We start from the raw sequence: 22,432 nt of genomic DNA, 5'->3' as shown, positions 1-22,432 counted from the left end.
ACACACACACACACTCATATACACACACACACACACACACACACACACACACACACACACTCATATACACACACACACACACACTCATATACACACACAAACACATTCTCAAACATGCATAGTTCTGCACACACATACACAGATAAATGTTGAAATAAATAAACTCAACCAACCATTGCAACCATAAACACACATGCACTCACACGCATATGCTTTACATACACATACAGTACATACACAGTATACAAACCCATACGAGTGATCCAACAAACTTACTCAGCCAACAGAAATAAACATGGCTGTATATACTCTCTCTCTTTCTGTCTCTCACACACACTCTCACACATAAACATATACACATACACATACACACACTGAAGAGGCCATATTATATTGTTTGATGTTACAGGATGTCTAACATGATTAAAGGGAAAGCCTAATAAGACACAAACACACACACAGACACACACACACACAATATCATTATCAGATTAGCCACACAGCTTACTTCACAAAGATCACCACAGGAAGCTCGGAGGAGCTCACCATGTTTACAGCTCTGCGCCAAACTCTTAATTAGTGCCAGTCAGGAAGCGGCGCTTAGAGCCGACAAGTCTGGAGCCCACCGCGTCCACCACCACCACCACCGGATCACCACCGGACCACCACTGGACCCCCCTCTCCCAGACTGAACTGAACCCTCACTCCAATCCCATTACCCAAATCCCCCATCTCCTGGCATGGAGCTGGATGTACATTTCTTTCTTGTTGGTTCCGTCTTTTGTTGAAGAGTAAAGATTTTTTTTGTAAAGGTGTGTTTTAGTGCCTTAAAGACAGCATTTCATGTCCAAATGCGCCACTTTTGTATCTGTTTGTGTTGCATTTAGTGGGAGAATGGGTGTAAGCTGACTGGGCAGTTTAGGTGTGAGAATACCCGGCTACCCGGTACACAACATCAAGTGGTCAGAAAAGAGAGCGTTCCACTGGTCAGCTGTAATATGCCAAGTGAAGGCACTGGTAACACTAAGGGGTCAGCAACCTAAAGGGTTGTCATGTCCCACTATTTATTTCCTATGCTTACCAATTACTGTACCTTCATTAAAGTTATTAAATTATGTTTTAAATGATGATCTGGGTTGCCTGCAGTGCTGCATCATGGGTAATGATGTGTGATGACGTTGACCCCTAAGGGAATATAGAACACCTGTCAAAAATGAGCTGGATGTGTATTGCCCTCTAGTGGAGGCTTTCCAAAGAGGTTTTACTACGTTCTCGGTGAGGGGTCATAGCATACTATTATCATAATTTGTAATATAATGTCAAAGAGAACATTTCATTTACACTCCAAGTTGTCCCAACACATCTTCTGGTGCTACTATGTGTTATAGTAGTAGGCTTGTTTTTCATGTGACTACCTAACAGGAACTGGTTCATTTCCTCCTCCCTTGGTTTTAAGTCATCAAAGTACCTTCCTGCCTGTGAAATAGAATATTACGTTTACCAGTGACTGTATTGTATAAGAAAGAGAACAAATACCTTCAACACTGTGTATTGCTGTAATTACCAAGTTTTTTTTATTTGAATAAAAAGTGCATGTTTTAGCTAGCATACAGTAACAAGTCAAAAAGAAACAGAACTGAATGGCGTAATATGTATTTACATCTTGGCTCCCATCTTACATAGACCAAGTTACAATCTGGACTGTACCAACTGTCCACAGCACGGGAGGGGTTGAAGGGGCGGCATGCGGAAATGCGACGACACTCACCATCTCGGTCCTCATTTGGTCACGTTTCATTTACACAAGAAAACCAAAGACACACATCATGCCGTACGTTTATGTGCATACTGCTGTATTGCGAAACATGTCATTGAAAAAAGTCTGGAAAAAAATGCAATGTTATTAAAATCCCTCCCTTTTTCATATATAAAAACAAACAAACAAACAAATATTAAATAGTTTCTTGTTTTGTTGTCGTCCTGTCACTCCCAAATTCAAACATTGTCCAGTGGCATTAGTTGTCCTGGGAGGCAGAGTGGTGGGCTGTGTCAAAGAAGATACCTGCTGTCACTCAGTACTGTCTGTGTCTTTGATTGGACAAGCAGGTTTTTAGGGGGCATGGCTGGCAGACACAAGAGGAGAAGATAGGGCAGTTATTCCCGCCTCTGGTCCTGCTAGGCAGAAGCAGCCTGGTCGAGCCAAAGGCCCTTTAGAAATCAGCATTGGTTGTATCAAGTGAACCGCTCCTCGTCCCTAGGATGTAGTCTTCTTCTCCCATTCCTGAAGAAAGGAGGACACAGGAGTTTGAGGCAAGTATTTACAAACAGAAACAAAATCTACACTGATAATGGAAGACAAACCGGCATACTGTGTAAAAGTGAAAACAAGACGGTGAATTAAATAAACAATACATAAATAATTACAACATAGGTCTTCTTGAAAATGTGTTTTGTATAGACCCTTTCAACAATAAAAACAAAAACAATGCTTGAACATTCTATTTGGTTCCCAATCTACTTCCTCTGCATTAAGATAACATATGGAATGTTAAAAAGGAAGTCTTGTGGGGCCAACTATGATGCTGATAATGGAACTCTCTTGAAAGGGTCTATAAGAGCTTCTAAAAGGAGTGATGAGCCTCCTTTATATAAAAGTCAAAAGGGCATACTGTGTAAAAGTGTAAACATAGACAATATATTTAACAAACTATTAAGAAATAAGACGAGGTATCATATTAATATAAAAATCTTCATGACAGTGTGCTTTCTGTGAGTACTTCTGAAAGGGGTGAAAGCCATTCTGACCTTTGCCTTGGCGAGCACCTTTCCTTTGCTGGCCATGATGGAAAGAGGCCTGTTTTTCAAAGCTGTGGCCGAGTTGACTGGTGATGTGTCGCCATTACTGGTGAGGGCAGCAGGGACCGGAGCTGGAGTAAATGTGGGAACTGCCTTAGACTGGACAGAGAGATAGAGAGAGAGAGGGCAGTTAGTCACAAACACACCCTCAGCACACCTGTCCACTTTAATGGGTATCTGTTTAAATTTATTCTATAATGTGTGTGCCAGTATACCGTTAATATGATTTGTTTTACAATAGCCTCCCTCAGGTCAAGCCATCAGTCATTTCAAACATTTGCATACGCAAATAACATTCAGTGTCCTGTTTATAGTCACCCTTCCCGAGGGAGGCTTACTTGGCTGGACTGCTTACTTCAAATAGACATTTCCACCTTTCTGCTTTCTCTAGCATCTCTGCAGTGTGTACTGGACTCCCTACAAAACTGTCCACTGAATGCCAAACTCATCAAGTCTGATGCAAAGAACCATGAACTGGCAGCGTTGGAGCGAACTGACGGGCTTTGCAATTGCACAATGTTAAAATGGAAGCCCTGTCTAATTTGGTTCCGACACTGTTAACACCAAACCATCATTTGCTATGTGGCGTCTCTGCCAAAAGGGGGCAGGATGGAGCTCAGGAAAGGCTGTGTGACTGAAATCAGACCGGCGCACCCCCGATAACCCCCTACTGGAAAATATTGGGTCATCGCATGACATCTTGAGTGACTTCAGGAGGAGCTGGACATGGGAACGCATATGGTCTCCATCTTTCCGTTCGCAAACGAGCGTAATTGACCCTCATCATCATCATCATCATCAAGCCTGAGCCCTCGGTCCGTTTCGGCTTAGAACCTCATCCCGAACGCTAAGCTGCACTCTAACACTGGCGCTTAGGCTGAAGATGTGCAGAAACTCCTGAAGTTTTTGGCAGCTCTGAAATTACAGCTGTACATCCACACCGCGCCGGCCGTATATAACAAAAACAACAGGCTAATTCCACGCTGGCCCTTGCGACTGACATGCAGCATATTCTGCCAGCGTAGCAGCAGCGTATACATGCGAATCCCAGTCCAAATGTCTCGGTTCAAACAGAGTGCACAGCTGTGGTCCAGAATCAAAACGCACACTATACCGTCTGTGGCCAAAACACATCTCCATAACAGTATGAGGCTGGCTCAAGTCACCTACAGAAGAACAGAAGGCAAATTGTAGCTGTGCACCAGAGTCCCTGCCCTAATTTCAAACAGATATTTTACTGCATATAGACAGAACAGTAGGTCTGCAGAACAGTGCTCATCTGGGAATTTGGTTTAGAATTTGATCCAGAGCAGAAAGCAATCAGATCAGCATCAGTGGGATATTGCTATTGTTGGGGAGCCAATGTTTGTGAAATAGCCACCTTTTTTCTCTTCCAAATCTATTCAGCAAGGCCATCCGAGGCAAGTGAGACCTCTCTCACCTCATTTAGCAAAGAACAGTCCATTAAATAAGCGCTAATAAGTTAGGTGTGAGTGCCCAGCTAGCTAGTAAATGACAGCATTCTCAGTTCATTTAACAAAGAACAGCCCACTAAATCTAATCACTGGACTGGAAGAGTGCTGACACCAGAGAGAGAGAGAATAGATTGTGTGTGTGTGTGTGTGTGTGTGTGTGTGTGTGTGTGTGAGTGTTGTGGGTGTGTGAAACAGTGTGAGTGTGAATGTGTGTGGGTGGGTGTGAGTCAGTGTGTGCATGAAAGTGTGTGTGTTTGTGTTGCGGGTGTTAGTATGTGTGTGTGTTTATGTGTTTGAGTCAGTGAGTGTGTGAGAGAGAGGCTCTAACTGACCACAGTGGTGTCTAGCAGGCTGCTGTCCACAGTAGTGCCAAGGGTGAAGGGGCCAGCCTCCACCTTCCTCAGGCTCTCCTTGACCTCCATCAGACGCAGCTCCACCTCGACGCGCCGGCGCTCCGCCTCCCGACACGCCTCGTCCTTCAGCTTCAGACACGCCTCCAGGATGGCCTGCTTCGCTGGGTCTGAGGACACACATACGTCCGCCATATAGTAAACACACTGGTATACATAACACAAGATAGGCAGACTTACATAGACACATAATAGAGGTATACTGTTGTATTGGCTGTGTCATTATTAAAGACGAGAATACCAACATTCCCAAATCATATTTTTGAAGTACCTTTGTCAATAATTATAAATGTACATAACACATTTTCAAGTTATAAATTCTGTGTGCATGGACAACTCATTATTCTTGTGATATTTTTGTGATATTCACACTTAAGTGACTGATCAATGAAATCAGTCATGCATTTGTTACAGTAAGTGTAGACCAGGGGTGTCCAAACTTTTTGACTCAAGGGCCACATTGGGTTTTCAAAAAAATGCCGGCCGGCGGGCCACACAACAAAAAAATATATATATATAACGTTTTGTATCATTTAAATGACAAAGTAATTTTGTTGTAGAAAATGAATTTCTTAAGAAATACTGTTCATTTGATGTTGTTTAATTCATTTATAAATGGTGCACTGTCACTTTAAGACTCTTTTGCCAGCTCCACTAGCCTATGGCTAGTGCTGTGCCCTCTCACAGCTTATAAATGGTCAGCAGTGGGAACTACTGTTGCCATCGCGATTTCCTTTTAAAAGTTTCTTATAAAAAGGAGATATCAATTATCAACAATGACAAGCCAGCTGGAACCTGTCGCACTCTCTCCCTCTCGTGCACGCTCAAATGTGGTCCCAATTACATGGAGTAGCATTAGTTAGATCTGCTACAATGGAGATACTATGTATCTCGATGTAACAAGCTGTTTTGACATTGCCATTGTAAACGCTCACTAAGAAAAGTGTAAAACAGTTTGCAGTAGCCTAAAGTTAATCACAACGTCGTCTATCGCTGGAAAAAAAACAGCGAGCGGCCTATGATGACCTAATTAAATGCTCAGCAGGCCAAGTGCGTGGCGGGCCAGATCTATGATAAATGAATAAATGCTCGGCGGGCCGGATTATAGCGCGTGGCGGGCCACAGTTGGCCCGTGGGCCGTAGTTTGGACACCCCTGGTGTAGACCCTGGTTATGGTGCTCTCTTCCACTTCCCAGTGTGCCTGTGTGTTGGTGTTTGACCAGTGTCCAGTAGGTGGCGCTGTGGTACCTTGGCAGGTGCTGAGCTCCTCCTTGGCCTCGCGCCGCTCCTTCCGGAAGGTGGCCAGGCTGCTCTTAACCTCCTCACGCTCCTTCTCCAGACAGTCGCGCTCGTCTGTGTAGCGCCGCACGTCGGCCTCCGTCCGGTTCTTCCCCAGCCTCACCTCGATCGACCCCGAGCACGCTAGAGGTCAAGAGAGAGAGAGAGGAATGTGGGAGTCAATGATGAGTGGTGTGTGTGTGTGTGTCTGTGTGTGTGTGTGTGTGTGTGTGGGGGGGGGGTGGTGCAGCTCAGTGCTTAGTCACGGTCTTAAGCGTGTTGCTTGTTTCCAAACACATACTCGGCACACACACAGCTTCACGTGGATTAGGCTAACGTGCTTGGGGGATAAGTTGCAGTCGGAGCTGCAGCTAGGAGAGCACATTCCACCGGCGCTGGCTAAGGGGAAATGCGATTAAGCTTATTAAGACCAATGAGCCCTGGTACCGGCTCTGACTCTGGCTTCTTCTCTCGCTGTGGAACTCTGGGGGCAGCCTGCCTGCTCGCTTGCTCACCTGCCACAGGAACTCGGGCCTTGTCCGCGCTGGCAGCTCTCCCCCGGACGGTTGAGGGGCTCTGGGGGGTCTGGGAGGCCACATGGGTCTGAAGGTGGGTGCTGGAGCTGGAGCTGGTGTTTGCCTTCTTGGTGGTCTCTTGGCTGAGGAAGCTGCTGGGCTGGGGCTTGGTCTGGCACTGGTTCTGAGGCTTGGTCTGGTTCTGGTTCTGGGGCTTGGTCTGGTTCTGGGTCTGGTTCTGGGTCGGGGTCGGGGTCGGGGTCGGGGTCGGGGTCTGGCTCTGGTTCTGGTTCTGGGTCTGGCTCTGGCTCTGGCTCTGGTTCTGGGTCTGGGTCTGGGTCGGGTTCTGGTTCTGGGGCTTGGTCTGGCTCTGGGTCGGGGTCTGGTTCTGGGTCGGGGTCTGGCTCTGGGTCGGGGTCTGGTTCTGGGGCTTGCTCTGGCTCTGGGTCGGGGTCGGGGTCTGGTTCTGGGGCTTGGTCTGGTTCTGGCTCTGGGTCTGGGTGTGGAGACGAGGGCTGGTGTAGGACGGGGGCTCGGGGTCAGCTTTGGGTGGTGGGGTCGTGTCGCAGGGCAGGCTGGACTCGTACTGCTCCTCGTTGGGGAGGACATCCTGTAATGAGATATGAGATGCACAGCAGAGATGTGACACCAATTGACTTCAACTTCAACTTGGTTCAGTGTTTATGGGATTTCTATTCACAAACAATGCCCTGATTACAGTACAATCCCTAAGCAGATGGTCACAATGAGAATGTGTATGTGAGAGGAAGAGTTCAGTGGATCCACCCTCCTGCAGTATCCGGGGGGGGGGGTTGGGTGGTGTGGGGGTAATAAAAATCAGTAGCACTCTCCCTTAACTCATGTGTTTATTGCCATCTCAACACTTTCTGTAACAGCGACCTTGACCCTGTGACCTTTCACCCCTGACTCCTGACCTGGTAGGCGTTCTCCTGCGGCTCCTCAGCGGGGGCCTCCGTTGGGCTGCCGTCCCGTGGCGGCGGCTGTGGCTGCTGCTGACCCTGAGGCTGGGCCGACGACTGCGGAGACGTGTGGCCGGGGGAGCTGGTGTGCAGGAAGGAGCGCACGGGGACCAGGTCCAGGTACAGCCGGTCCTTCGAGTCCTGCTCCACCGTCAGCACCTCGCCACCGTTCTCCAGACCCTCCTGGTATGGCAAGCGCAGAGGAACATTTGACACAACATTATAACATGCACATTACATCAAGACACACTGATTAAGTTCATTACAGTGTTTTTAGTTATCATCTAATGGTGTTTATTGCCCTCATTGTGTAAACAACATGAGCTATAGAAAAAAAAACTCAAGAGTAAAACTTCAGGTGAAGGTGAGTGAATACTACAAAGAAACAAAGTCTCCCATACAGGGACGCCGCTGGGAGGGGGGGGGGGGGGGTGTTTCTAAGGGCCCAGCACTGACAGGGGGCTCAGGGGGGCCCAGAATTATTGTCTGTCATAGGACACAAATTATCTAGCAGCGCCCCTGCTCCCATATCACCACAATCAGTGCTTGCAGTTTCAGTGCTTGCAGTCTTTCATGGAAATAGTTTGATAGGCATTTACAGCATGTTGTAATGTACAGTACAGATGGAAATCATGTACAAAGTTCACGTGTTGAAGCCAAAACATATAAAGCTGCAGAGTGTTACGGGCATGAGAAAATTATTTCGGCCTTTTGAGCAGAAACTCAAAAACACGCCACCCACGGCAGCAATCCCATTGTGTTCATCAGAGAAGGTATGCTCAAACATCACAAACACAACTCTCCATGGTATACACCACATGGGTTGACCGCAATGAGAAATTCTCAGGAAAATATTTCAGCTTTTTTAGTGCTGTGAGCATAACTTTGTGTGTGTGTGTGTGTGTGTGTGTGTGTGTGTGTGTGTGTGTGTGTGTGTGTGTGTGTGTGTGTGTGTATACACGAAAAACTGTGTAGACTAAGCAAGCCAAATGCAAAAACACTTGCAAAGTACTGCTCCATTTGTACAGTAATAGGTAGTGTGTCCATTTGGAGATGCCATGTTTACCCATAACCACAAGTGTATAAAGGACGGATAGCACAAATGTTTGATCAGGCCTGTCTAAACCTGTTACATACCTCCATCAATGTTTGGATCTGTGTTAGAATAACAAACAAAAGTTTTTAAATGTGTGTTGTGGTCAGATGTTTCTCTCACCTCCATCTCGTTCTCGGTGGATGGCACGTCATCGTAAATGTCATCCGATCCTGGGAGGTCGGAGGGGGGACTGTCTGTGTAAGTGTTGGGCTCGGAGTACCTCCTCTGCATCAGGCTGTGGACACACACACAAACACACACACACACACACACACACACACACACACACACACACACACACACACACACACACACATGCACACAATGACAACAATGAATGATCACTGTTCGCATTGGCTTTTGCAACCTTTGCACCTACACATTCTCCAGAAACCCACAAGTGTGCAAGAGCAGTTCAGGCCCTCTGAACGTTTGTGTTTTGTAGTCTGAAACCCCGGACGTGGTTTTCACACTACGTTTCCAGTCATGTCTTGTAACCAATATCTGGCTTGAGGGGTCTGGAAAAACCCAGTAGTCAAGGTGTAAACAAAAATGTGTGAAATCTAGCAGAAGATCCAAAGCAATACATTGTATCATTTCATTGTGTTTTGCAACTGATGCATAACTGAAAGAGTCACAGTACAGGGTTAGTACTATTATAAAATCATGACTATGGCTTATGTTCTGTGAATGTAGTATTCTGTAGCAGGTTATCTGATGTTGAGTATGAACCAACACTCTGTTTACTTACTACATGGAGGTCTTCGCCGCGTTGACTATGCTGGATATCCTCTCCGAGTTCACGTAATCGTAGGCCAGCTCTTCCGGGTCGGTCTTGGTCCCCGTCTGCGAGAGCAGCAAGCCCAGCCAGTGGCCCATTTCGGCCGACGACTTGGCCTGGGAACACAAAAGAGGTGGGTGGACAGTGAAAAAAAAGGGAGGGAAAAAACGAAATGAAAAACAAAGGCAAGAAATGGGAGAAGTGGAGAGACCACACAGAGAGAAAAAGGTTGCGAGGGTTGAACGCTTTTGCCCATAATGCAAGAGCAGAAGACCCAGTGGTGCTCGTAAACGCTGGGGAAAAAGTTACGTCTTCATTCAGCTCTGGCACAAACTGGAACGCAGAAAAACTAGTTTCTTTCATCTCGATGGGGCTCACATTCAAGACGTGATTCCTCAAGGAGTATGCATACTGATAAAATGCACAGGTCGCCTGTACAGTAAGTTACAGTAGGAAATAACTTCTGCCAAACAAATACATCTTGCAGTATACAGTCTATAACCCTACTGTACCGATTAAAAGTAATCCCACCGTAATGGTTTGGTAACGATTGGCTTTGTTTACTCTTTCGCTGCTTTTACTTGAAACAGGCGACAGACTGTAGCACACAAAAAAAAGAAATGTGTGTGTGTCTAAGAATGCGCGAGAGAGGAAGTCGCTTGTTTAGCATCTTGCCAAGAATCTTGTTTCACAAGCGCAGTTTAATAATGCCTTGTTTATTGCAATGGCAGGGTGAAATAATGAGAGATGGAGGGGTGTGTGTGTGTGTGTGTGTGTGTGGGGGGGGTGACACCAGAAAAAAAGAGAGAGATGAAAAACATGTAAAGTGCTTACAAATCGTGGTCCAGACACTAATCAGGCAAGCGATTTGGATTTGGGGGAGACTCGGTGTGTAAGGGGGGTTTCCAGAGACTGAAGCCCCATGTTACTCACCATTTGTGGGCCACGGGCCAGACTGTGTGTATGCGGGCGTGGGCTGTTTGATTATGTCTACATCTGTGTGTGTGTGTGTGTGTGTGTGTGTGTGTGCGTGTGAGTTGGGGGCTGTATGAGTATGCATAAATGATGGTAATGATGATGTCTACATCTGCGTGTGTGTGTGTGTGCATGCGTGCGTGTGGGTGTGTGTGCCTGGATGAGAGGTACATTATAAATGTCTGTGGTCATGTTTGTAAGATGTAAGATGTAAGTGTCTCTGTCTGACTGTAGACTGTCTGCATATGTGTGTCTGTCTGTGGGTTATCTGTGTATATGTGTGTATGTGTATATATGTGTGTATGTGTGTGTGTGAGTGTATACATCAGCGTGTCTTCACTGCTGGGAAGAGGGCCACTGTGCTACAGCATCAGCAGACTAATGGAATGCAGATCTGCGGTTTGCTGGCGCCTGAAACGGTACCGAGTTCTGACACCATCGCTGCCTCACGGACCCACACCCTCTCCCCTCAGGGCCCGAGAGAGGGGGTTAAGGGCTTTGGGCTCCGCATGATGGGGCTTCATCATGAAGAGGTGGCAAAGATGGCCCTCACTACCCCACCCCCCCCCCCTCACAAAAAAATTGGAGAAAGTAAAAGAAAAACAGAATTGGGTGGGCTGCTTTATGACCTGTCTGCTAAAGCTTCAGGGACTTTCTCACAAGTCATTTCCACAGCAGATGAAGATGTATGGCCCCAACAGCACCACGTTCTGCCGAAAATGCTCTTGTTCCACATGATTTGCTTGCGAGAGGGTACACAGACTCCAAATGTCTGACACTCTGAAGCTAAACATGAGCTAAACACAGAATGATTCATTCCAGTCCATTACAACATACTGCTTATTCAGCCACACAATGAGACTAGCAACTCAGCCTTGACTATATTGTGGCTAGTTTTAGGTTTATGTTACTATATGCCTATACATTATTCTGGACAGTCATAAAGCCTAGACACTTTAGTGTGGTCAGTGGTCAGTAGTGTACTGATGCAATGTAATAACTACACAGTTAACTTCTTCTATGTAAATATTCAATATGATTTACTGGCATGACAGATATGCCATTTGTACTTCTCTCTCTGACTCTCTCTCTCTCTCAGACTCTCTCTCTCTCTAACTCTCTCTTTCCCCCCTCTCACCTCCAGGGTGGCAAGCTGCTCCCCGTCCATCTGGATGCGGAAGGAGTAGAGGTGTTCTGGGCTGGGGTCGGGCAGCACCAGGCAGCCCCCCAGCGGCACCGGTTGCTGGGCCGGCTTGCCCTTGCTCTTGTCCTGGTAGACCCACAGCTGGCCGTTCTTGATCAGGCACCAGCGCGAGCGCCACTGGTTGTTCACCAGCACGTTAAGGTAACCTGCAAGTGTGTGTGTGTGTGTTTGTGTGTGTGTGTGTGTGTGTGTGTGTGTGTGTGTTTCAGACAGAGCAAGACAAAACAATGATAACATTATGATAATGAAAATAATTATGTCACACATCTGAACAATGAATCCCTGTTCTATGAGATGTAAAGTAACCATAATTACATGGACAGAAAAATGGGTAAAGTGCTTCTTGCGCTCTCTTCATCACTTACCGGAGGTGTCCACACATTTCTCTGGACTGTCATAAGAGGAGATCTTCTTCTTCCCGATGTTCATCAGATTACTGAACTTCAGGCCCGCTCCATACTTCTTCTTCACTGCTCAGAAAAGACCAAAAGATACCACAGTGAGATTAGGGGGAAAAAAAGCCACACATCGCTGACATCTCCATGGTGACGTATGGTGATGAGATCCTCACCGTCGCGAGCCTCCAGGGCTTCGGCGGGGCTGTCTGTGCTGCTGCCGCTCTCTGACGCCACTGAGTATCTCTCGCCAAGCTCGCCCTGTCGGGAGACCACCACATGGTAAGCCACTGCTGACTAACTCCACCAGAGCCGGGTAATCCCCACCATATGACAGCCAGATGAAAGACAACGAGATCGTCGAGATAATTACACATATTTAGTGTAATGTATGCCTCTCCCATGAGACGCTGTTACAAGTCTCATCTGCAGCATGGATGAGCTTTGGCACTTGAGCTAAAGACAACACAGCTCTGGTTTCAGTTTAAGATGTTATAAGAAGATTGACTTCAGAAGAAAATGGTGGCCATTAATGTTGGTGATTATGGTTGCATTGTGCTGATTTCAAAAGAAAATGGTGGCCATTATTGTTGGTGATTATGGTTACATTGTGCTGATCATGGAAATGTGTATACTGATGATGACTGAAGTCTTCTGAATATGTTTCAGGCATTTTTAAGACACTCTCAGTATTCAAAGGGTAGTGTTTCCTCTGTTGGATGTTAGATAAGAGTGGAACTTGTTAGAAAAATAATCATCATGCAATGTAAAGGTTCTGATTTTGGTACCTTGGTGCAGATGAGGCGCGGCGAGTCGGACACATCGGACCCTTCTGTGGATTTGGGGCTGATCTCCTGAATCACCTGAGAAGGTAACATGGGCAAATAACCCAGGTTAAGTACACTCCTAACACACAGAGCATGACTATGACTACACACATGCACTGAGGACTATTTGTAAGTATTTGTGAGTATATTCATGATAACACGGTCAATAAATACCTTTGGTCAGCAAGGACACATACTGTACAGACTATAACATTGATGAGACCTTTCACCGGATCATCATTTCTTTTATCTCCTCTACACCAACTATGCTACAAATTCAACCACCACCACATTGAAAACCCCCATTTCCTAAAATACACCTTCTGTCCCAAACAACTACCCCAACACCAGCTGTTGTGTGTTGCAGCTGCATAGCAGTTAACCACCGTCTAGTAGTCGACCACGCATCCATTTAACATGTCGCAGGCCTGGCCGATTCTGTCTGAGATTAGGAGCTGGACGAGCCCTCAAGAGACTGGCAATATTGGAGAGGAGCGTCTCTCCCGTGGCTTCGTGACACAAAGGCCGGCCGTCTGTCCAGCACATGCTGGTTTGATAAGTGCTGCAGATTCCGCGGCTGGAGCGTCTGCCCGGGCTATTATTGGAGAGGCCCAAAGTGGCAGACCAGAGAGTTCCAACACCACGTGAACCCCGGACTCGGTGCGTATTAGTGGCTGCTTAGGTGCCAGACTACAGGAAAACACATAAAATCCCCCGAAAATACGAAATCTGCCCAAAAATACTGTAAGAAAAAAAGAAAATCCCAGCTAAAGCCCATGGGCTATCTAAAAGTGTTTTGCTGTTGCTGTTGGAATGGTGACTAAGAAAACGTTTTTTGACACACTTGACATATGACAGGCACTTCTGTGGACGCCCACTTGAAAACTCAAAATGACATGCAGTCAAAGGTAGTAAAGTTCATAGACCCCTTTCATTTTAACCATGACAGCCACCACAACCTTATTTGGGATCAGAAAAGCTCTATGCTTTCTTGAATGGCTGTCTGCTTCTTGCTCTGTAGACCAAAGTCAATGTCATCGCCCAAAATATGGTAGATAAAGTATATTTTAAGTGGTTGTTATTTTTTGAATCACTACTGCACAAGGTATTTATTAAATGGCAGATTGTTTTATTTTTGGTTACAAAAAATGAAAGCTTCAAATCAACCATAAGATGCACCATGTCCTGATCTTTGATCCAAGACAACCACCACATCTTTGCTCTGCAGTCTCAGGACTGATCCAACAGTAACAAACTCTCACTGCATCCCGCTGCCATCTGAAGAACCGATCCACAGCCTGAAACCAATTTCACTTCAACATTCTACAGACCCACCACTCCTTGATCTAAGATCAGCAGTATCTTCACTTCAACATCCTACAGACCCAACCACTCCCTGATCCAGGATCAGCAGTACCTTCACTTCAACATCCTTCAGACCCACTGCTCCCTGATCTGGGATCAGCCATAACTTCAATTCAACATCCATCAGACCCACTGTTCCCTGATCTGGGTTCAGCCCTACCTTTAGCCACTGCTCAGTCTGCTCCTTGCTCTGGAGGCCCAGCACGATGGCCTCGCCGCCCTGTGGGATGATCTTCAGCTTGTGCTCCTTGCGCTTGGGCTGCTTCTCCTTGTAGATGACAGAGCAGCCCACCAGGCTCACATCCAGCAGCGGCGTCTGGTCCTTGGAGCTCTTGTAGCACTTCAGACAGGACGCCACAACCAACAGAGAGAGACAAAGCACAAAACACAAAACACAAAACAAAGCCTCGTCAGATCCAGTTGATTTATTCACAATGGCATTGAATTCCCTTCTCCAGCTATGTGAGTGGGTACAGTGAGAAAGGCGGTGGTACGGCTCGGCGTGAGATGCGTTTGATGTGTTGAACCGAACGCTGGATGATGAAAAGGAACCCTTGCCTAAAATTACAAGTCCAGTTGGCCCAGATGAAAAGAATAGCTTCTCCTCTGAGGAGATGCCTCCATGCTTCACAGAGAAACAGTTTGGAGTGCGATCGATGAACTTTGTTCAGAACATCGTTCATCTGAAATGATACTCATATGGGGACTTATGGAGGAGAGTTGTAATGACATAGAGCTTGAATTCCCTCTTGATTAAGCTGTGGAGCCTGAGGGGTTTATGAATCTCACTCATGTAGCTCGCTCTCCAACTTCTTGATAGCATCTGGTTCTGCTATTGAGGCCAACGTGACATGCTATAAACAACAGCTATTAAAAAACACAGCAACCAGATTGACAGTGTTACACAGTCACGACTCCCTTAATGATTCGAGTCTCACTCGATCTTTCAGGGGAGGCCCCAGTGGATCTGGGAGAGGCTAAGTGAGGGCATCCACAAGCACCTGCAAAGGCCGTCCACGTTGTCGAGTCACAGCTGAGCTCAAACAGCCAATCAGTCATGGCAGTAAAGTATATAGATTGAGGCCAGGGGAACCCATATATCTATTTTTTAGGCTGTTTTCTAGCAGTTTTTTCTAAGAGTGCTTTAAATTAACACTAAAATTAAACTTAAATAAACATTTTTTTTTTTACTTTTATACATTTGCATTTTAGCACTATATCAAATGATGCATGGTTCAATGCCTACTATCATTCCTTCTCTGTCCTTGAAACATAAAAAATAGCAGAAATGTTCACATATGACTATAAGTATCACAATATTCACATGTGGGAATCCAATTTGCTTTTTACCACACTCCAGAGAACAAAATCACACAGTGACGCAGATTATTCCTTTGGGCTCATATAAGTTTGAAATACTACTATTTGCATTCAGCTGTGGCTAAGCTGTAAGTACACCCTGCACACTCATTCTACTAGTACGTGTGCTGTGGTGTGAGTGTCAAGTTAGAGTGGTGGGCTGTGGTAGCGTACTTGTTACATGCAGTAGCCAGAAAAGCTGTGGGTTCAACCGTTATGTCCTTAAGCAAGGCACTTAACCCCGAGTTGCTCCGGGGACAATGTAACAATTGGGTGTTTAGTGTTTTAAGCCCCCAACGTCGTCTTCCAGGCAACGCTGCATGGAAGGCACTAGGGTTAGGCAAGGGTTAGGGTTAGGGTTAGGTGCTCTGAAGTCAATGGTCGCAGCGCTGCCTTGCAGTTGACGGTGGGGGCTTAAAACACAATTGAGCATAACAATGGCCTTTGTAATATAGTTGACATACAGTATGTAAGTGACTTAGGATAAAGCATCTGCCAAATGAATGAATGCAAGAGTGGAGCGTATGGGGAGTTACTGTGCTGAGGTGACCCACCAGTAGGCGCGTGTCACGGATGACGCACAGCTGCTTGGCCCACTGGCCCAGCCACTTCTTCCTCCAGAGGAAGGCGCAGATGCGGGCGTCCTTCATCAGCTCGATAGAGGCCTCAGTGGACGGCCACTGGTGCTGCGCCGCCCCCGACTTGCCCTTGGAGACCTCCTCCTCGTCGTAGGACTCGTAGGAGCTGCTGACCGCTTCACCGTCGTCTGGTGGACACAATACATGCGGGGGGGGGGGAACGAGGGTCAGTAGGTGTTGCAAGGCGGAGAGGGAAGGATAAGAGCGGTCTGGAGGAGGAGGGGAGATGGAGGGATGGGGTTGTTGTGGGGTCGGGGGGAGGAGAGAACGAGGGGGATGATGGGAAGCCTTCTGTCTGCATTCCGAGGCTGAAGTGGCAAGCCAAGATTTTTATTTTCCTCTGTTATTGTCTCACAGGGGTCGTGAGCAAATGAGTGGGAGTTTGGAGGGGAACAAGACAGGGATAAAAAAAAAAACCTTATAAGAGGGATGAGAGGGTGAGAGATGAAGACAGAGAGAGAGAGAGAGAAAGAGAGACAAAGAGAGAGAAAAAGAGTGTGAGAGAGAGAGAGAGAGTGAGAGAGATGCAGACAGAGTTAACAAGGGGGAGTATGTGGGGGGGGTGAGGATGACATTAACTGTTCCTCATGCACCTCTAAAACAAACATGTTTGGTCAACAAAAACATTTGTGCGTGCGGCTTTCTGTTTTTGTTTTTCATAATGAGCTCATCCACCTGCAAGACTGACTGACAAAAACACCGAACATGACAACGAGAACAAGCAGCAAACACAGCGCAAACACAGCTCGTCCATGCACATTCCTCTGTCTCGGAGGGGGTTGCAGTGGAGTTGGCATGCGTCTCCCCCCAATGCATTCTCCTCGGCTGAGACCGCTTGGCCCTCGCTGACTCTCAGGGCCCCGTTCTCAGCCGAGCAGATGCACGAGGGATAGAGAGAAGAAGAAGAAGAAGAACAGAGAGAGAAAGAGAGTGAAAAAGAGAGCTGAATACCACGCGTGATCACAGCATAGACCACATTGTCTGAGGCCTCTACGCATGTCCGTGCTCCTGAGATGAGACCAAAACAACCAAAATCTACAGAGGACAGAGGAGAGGAGAGGGGAGAGAGAGAGAGAGAGAGAAAACAAACAAGAAACAGTGTCTCAGGCAGAGGAGGAGGAGTAGATAAGGCCAGATAGGGGCAACTGTGGACTGAAAAAAGGTCTTTATTTGTAAGAAGTTCAGCAGGCACATTCTTTTGACATTCTTTCAATCCAACTGTGCCTGCACCTATGAAACTGAAAAACAGACTAAATTCACACACAATAGTATCAGATACGGATGTTCTGATTTGAAAGTGTTTTTTCCGCATGCTAGAACCTGTAAACCTAGACTGTGTTCTGTGTGTTAGTACTAAAAACAGTACATTTACAAGGAAGTTCATGAACATTCATAGAATAAGCATTCAAGATGTGATATTATTCTGATGGTAACACTAAAATACAGTCTTTATTAATCCATTTCCTGTATGATGATATATTCACAGAAGTTTGTATTTCTACAGTGAACCCACAGGTCAACAAGTCTTTCCTATTGTGCTCAACATGTTTCTTCTATTGTGGTCACTGTGGTTTGCCGGCACCTATAGTGCACATTGTTGCATGGTCACAGTGTGAGTTCCTGTTTTACACTCACACCTGACACTGTTCATACTTACTGGAAGGTGTGCTGTTTGTGTGTGGAGTGGCCTTTACCCAGCCAAAGACATGCAACACTTTTACAAACTGCAAATGATTCATTGATACGTCGATGAGATGTTGAATGATACATTTCCTGTGTGAGCCTTAATAATACTTCCCAACCCCCACTCAAATCAATGCAGGCAGTAGTGACACAGATTTCCCTAAAATGCATTGTGGTCTTAACTGTCTTTATGTAAATAAATATGTAAACAATATATTTCAATCTATGGCCTTCTTGCTTGATCCTCCAAGGTCTTCTTCCTTGTAGTTTGACTGTACTAAGCGTGATGTGCACTGTTCTGAAACATTCTATCCTCTATCTGCTGTGATTTAGAACATTCAGGTCTGTATTAAAATGTTCTGCTCATCAACTTCATTTTCTATGCACAGTAGAAACTGGGCTAACTGCTGGTGACCCAGATGTTTTGGGGTCATCCTCCCTGCCCTCATCTGGTAGACGGCCCCCCCTATCCTCATCTCCCATCCCATCCTGGGATCCGATTCAATATTCTTGGTTGCCAGAGGCCCGGACATGGCTGAACAAAGCCCATCTCTGTTCTTGCTGTTTCCCCCTCTCTCTTTCCCTCTCTCTTTCCCTCTCTCTCTCTCTCTCTCTCTCTCTCTCTCTCTCTCTTTCTCTCTCTCTCTGCTGTTTTTGCTCCACAGCCTGCGGGGGCCAGGGTGTCGGGCAGGCTGGTGTATAATGCAGGAGGATAAAATAGCTTGCTGCTGCCACTCAAAAATGTCACATTTTAGAAAAATGCTGCTGCTATTCTCAGCCTTCAGCCTTCACGACGGCGGTTGTTTGGGCCCGTTGTCTGCTGGGACTGACTATGGAGGGTGTGAGTCAGCATAGCGGCTCGCTTGAAGAGGGCGAAAGACAACAGTGAAGTCAACGGTTCAGGAGCTTCTCTCATGACATCGGGTGTGAGCAGGGGGACAGCTTGGTACATCTTACCACCCTCTTGCTTCATGTTACGATACTGTTCTTAATGATGGCGGTTTCCTCCTGAGCTGTTACATGATGCTTTGTTTTCAACTCCAGTGGAACATGTATCAGCACAGAAGTATATCTCTAATACCTTGCCAAATGCTTGTCACACACTAGTGTATGGAGAACCATTTGCCTTCCCCTCTTAATTCAAACAACAGGTTCATTGAGTCTGCGCTAGTCATCAAATCCAGAAAGGGAGTACAACTGCTGTTCTGAAAGGCTGCTTCTGCACAGGGAACCCAGTTCTCCTTTTCTGTTCCTGTACTCACAGGCGCAGGGGGGACGTCACTGTTGGCCGGCCTGCGGTGTTTGGGTTGTGGCCGGCGGCAGCAGCAGCAGCAGCAGCAGCAGCGGTGGACGCTTACGGGGCTGGGAGCATGCAGCTGGACTTACCGTTGATGGTGGTGTCGTAAGGCTGGGCCTCCTCGTAGTAGCCCTCAGGGGACTCACTGGGCACAGCAGGCAAGGGAAAGGGCTCTCTTCCCACCACACACTGTTACAGAGAGAGAGAGAGAGAGAGAGAGAGAGAGAGAGAGAGAGAGAGAGAGAGAGAGAGAGAGAGAGAGAGAGAGAGAGAGAGAGGGGAGAGAGAGATGGAGGGAGGGTGAGTAAGTTCACATTTCTTAACTTCCAAAATTTCCTGAGGTCTTGACTTGGTAGATTAAATATTACAGTATAAACTAAAAGCAGGCACAGTCAAAGACACACACACACACACACACACACACACACACACACACAAACACACACACACACACACACACAACACACACCCCCTCAAGCTTGCACCTCTTGTAAGCTCCGACTCCTCTAGAGCCCAGATGGGATAATAAGGGCCCGAGGCCCCTCCAGAGATTCCGTTCTCTTATTCGATTAATTTCTCTGTCATTTCATATCATCTTCTTTCCATTTTCCTCTTTTCCTTCCTTTTCATTTCTCGTTTTTTTCTCCCTGCACCTGTCTCATCTGCTGGCTCTCGCTTCTAACTGTTGGGGGAATTCCATCGGCATGTAACCGATCTCTCTCTGTCTCCCTCGCGCTGACCTCAGCCCTTGAGCATGGGGGTTGGGCTCAGGATTCTGCACGTGTTTGCCTGTAGGAGTCATCGCCCTTCGGAGTCGGGGCGTGGGTTTTCCCTACGCTGTCAACTCCCCTACAACTGCCCCCCCCCCCCCCCCCCCCCCGCCTTTAAATCTACGTCGCCCGCGGTGACCACACGCACCAGGGGCCAACGCCACAGGCGGCGTTCCCACCACCACACCAGCCGTCCTCATCCGCATCCCAAAACCAGCTGCAGTCCAGTGGCGGACGCCTCCCAAGTGAGGTCTCCACAGCTGAAGTCTCCGCAGGCTAACGTCCAAGCCGAAGTCTCTCAAAATAAACAAACAACCAAATGATCTCCTCTCCTCCATGAGGAATGGTCCAGTATTCATAGCCTATAGCAGTGGTTCCCAAACCTTTTAGATCATGCAACCTTGTGTACATTCTGACTAAGCACATCCCTCACGGCCATTGATGATATTTAAAACACACGTCTGTGGATAATCCTGTCACACAGCTGAGTGATTGACACAAGTATTCCAACAGGAATATGAGGGTCCCATATGCGAGGGTACGCTTCTATTTACACACCTGAAATCTGACAATGCATTTAATATGATTATGAGTGGAAACTGGAAAGCTTTGTCAAAACACACAATATTGGAAAATGGCTCTTAATCTTAATGTTATCAAGTTTGTCATCATCAAATCCAAATTTAATAACGAGGATCTTATCACTGGAAAAGAAGCTATTTTCTATGAATCGCTACATAGTTCAGTGCAGATTGATGACAGGTTGTTAAGTTCACAGTTAAACTTTGGCACAGGAAATTCCTCACTCTACTTTTTTGGCAATCACTCACTCTGTGTTTTTGGCAGTAAGAAATCATAAAAAGGGTGAGATTGTTTTAATAATTTCATTTGGCTCTGACTTTTCTGTCACCCATGTATGACATAAGCAGGCTCTCTCATTTTAAGGGGAAACATTCTATTCCCTGTAGAGGTGACATGTTGCAGTGCACCCGAGACACACAGCCAAAGCTACAACTAAAGGTTTAAACACACACAAACACACAGACACACACACACACACACACACACACACACACACACACACACACACACACACACACACACACACACACACACACACACACACACACACACACACTCCCACACACATGCATGTCCATGCTTGAGATGTTGTGACTGTAAGTGACAGTTATCTTATTGCTTCATCAGGATAGGTAATGCTGACTCACTGTCTCCAGTGTGTGGGTGTGTGTCTTTATGTGAGGGGCGTGTGTGTGTGCATGTGTGTGTGTTGGTGTGTGTGTGTGTGTTTGTGTGTGTGTGTGTGTGTGTGTGTGTGTGTGTGTGTATGTATGTGTGTTATTTGTGTGCCTGTTTATGTGCATGTGCTCTGACATGCTGCAGTTGTGACGTAATCCAAAACAAGTTGAAGCCTAACGATGAAAGGTACAGTTACAGCAGAAGTATTTTTAGGGGTATTTGATGCATCTGCAGGCCCTCAGTAACCTAATAGAATATCAGAGACAAATTTAGCAGAAACTCTGTTTTTGTCATCACTTTCCTTATCTATCTTTCCCTAGCTCACTCCCACTCCCTGAAACTTTCACACACACACACACACACACACACACACACACACACACACACACACACACACCGACACACACACACACACACACACACACACACACACACACACACACACACACACACACACACACACGTACACAAACACAGAAAACATACGCTAGACTGAAGGCATCTGTGTGTGATTAGAACAGCAGCATACGCATACCAAACCATTCTCCTCCTACATCCCCCCAACTCTCCCTCCCTCCATCTCTCTCTCTCTCTCTCTGCCTCCCTCTCTCTTTCTCAGTCTCTGTATTGCTGCTTCTTTGCCTGGGACCAAAGGTCAGTATGATGAGCCAGATCTCCAGACCATCTGTTGACATACAAATGCATGTGTGTTTGTGTGTGTGTGTGTGTGTGTGTGTGTCTGTGTGTGTGTATGGGAGAAAGCGAGAGAATCTATGTCTGTGTGTGTCTGAATGCACTGTATTCATGATTGTGAGAGCGTGGGGATTTGGACATTTGGACAGCTCAACCACAGCCTTTAGACTGCCAAAACAATTCTGTCTACCTGAAACCCACTACTTCCACTTGCTAGTACAGTTTCTCATTTGTTTAACATCGATTAACATCAAAAGTATGACAATTATTATATTATACCAGGTCGGAAAAATGTCCAATTATTAGATTATATTTAATTTTACTTCCACTAAGACATGCCCAGACTTGTAGAGACTTGACCCTAAAAGAATGAAGTGGCCCTGGACACTGTTAGGCAGTCAGTAAATCATATTGCAGAACACTAAGAGTCCTTCTATCTACTGCAGGGTCCCCCCAACCCCTCATTGTCTAAACAGACTCTGTTTCCATAGTGACCCCCACCCCATAATCCTTAATCTCCATGGAAACTTGTGTTGAGATGGAGGAGGAGGAGGAGAAGGAGGAGGAAGAAGCCG

General features: G+C 46.5%; 1 protein-coding gene across 1 annotated transcript in view; it reads right to left on the bottom strand.

The window, feature by feature from the left end:
* Window positions 1-1,551: 1,551 nt before the first annotated feature.
* afap1l2 (actin filament associated protein 1-like 2) overlaps window positions 1,552-22,432 on the bottom strand; it is a 49,684-nt gene continuing 28,803 nt past the window's right edge. The window contains exons 5-19 of the mRNA XM_042082931.1: window positions 19,224-19,323; window positions 16,071-16,282; window positions 14,318-14,497; window positions 12,754-12,828; window positions 12,142-12,226; window positions 11,936-12,040; window positions 11,505-11,716; window positions 9,362-9,507; window positions 8,731-8,845; window positions 7,470-7,697; window positions 6,535-7,144; window positions 5,990-6,163; window positions 4,664-4,851; window positions 2,806-2,955; window positions 1,552-2,281 (exon numbers count right to left, since the gene is read on the bottom strand). Of these exons, the coding sequence (XP_041938865.1) occupies window positions 2,255-2,281; window positions 2,806-2,955; window positions 4,664-4,851; window positions 5,990-6,163; window positions 6,535-7,144; window positions 7,470-7,697; window positions 8,731-8,845; window positions 9,362-9,507; window positions 11,505-11,716; window positions 11,936-12,040; window positions 12,142-12,226; window positions 12,754-12,828; window positions 14,318-14,497; window positions 16,071-16,282; window positions 19,224-19,323 (2,607 nt within the window). The 3' untranslated portion in view covers window positions 1,552-2,254. The remainder of the gene's footprint in view (window positions 2,282-2,805; window positions 2,956-4,663; window positions 4,852-5,989; window positions 6,164-6,534; window positions 7,145-7,469; window positions 7,698-8,730; window positions 8,846-9,361; window positions 9,508-11,504; window positions 11,717-11,935; window positions 12,041-12,141; window positions 12,227-12,753; window positions 12,829-14,317; window positions 14,498-16,070; window positions 16,283-19,223; window positions 19,324-22,432) is intronic.

The sequence above is a fragment of the Alosa sapidissima genome, chromosome 24 (genome assembly GCF_018492685.1).
Source record: "Alosa sapidissima isolate fAloSap1 chromosome 24, fAloSap1.pri, whole genome shotgun sequence".
Lineage (NCBI taxonomy): Eukaryota > Metazoa > Chordata > Actinopteri > Clupeiformes > Clupeidae > Alosa > Alosa sapidissima.
The sequence above is the reverse complement of the archived record's forward strand: the minus strand, read 5'-3'. Positions and strand labels throughout refer to the sequence as shown.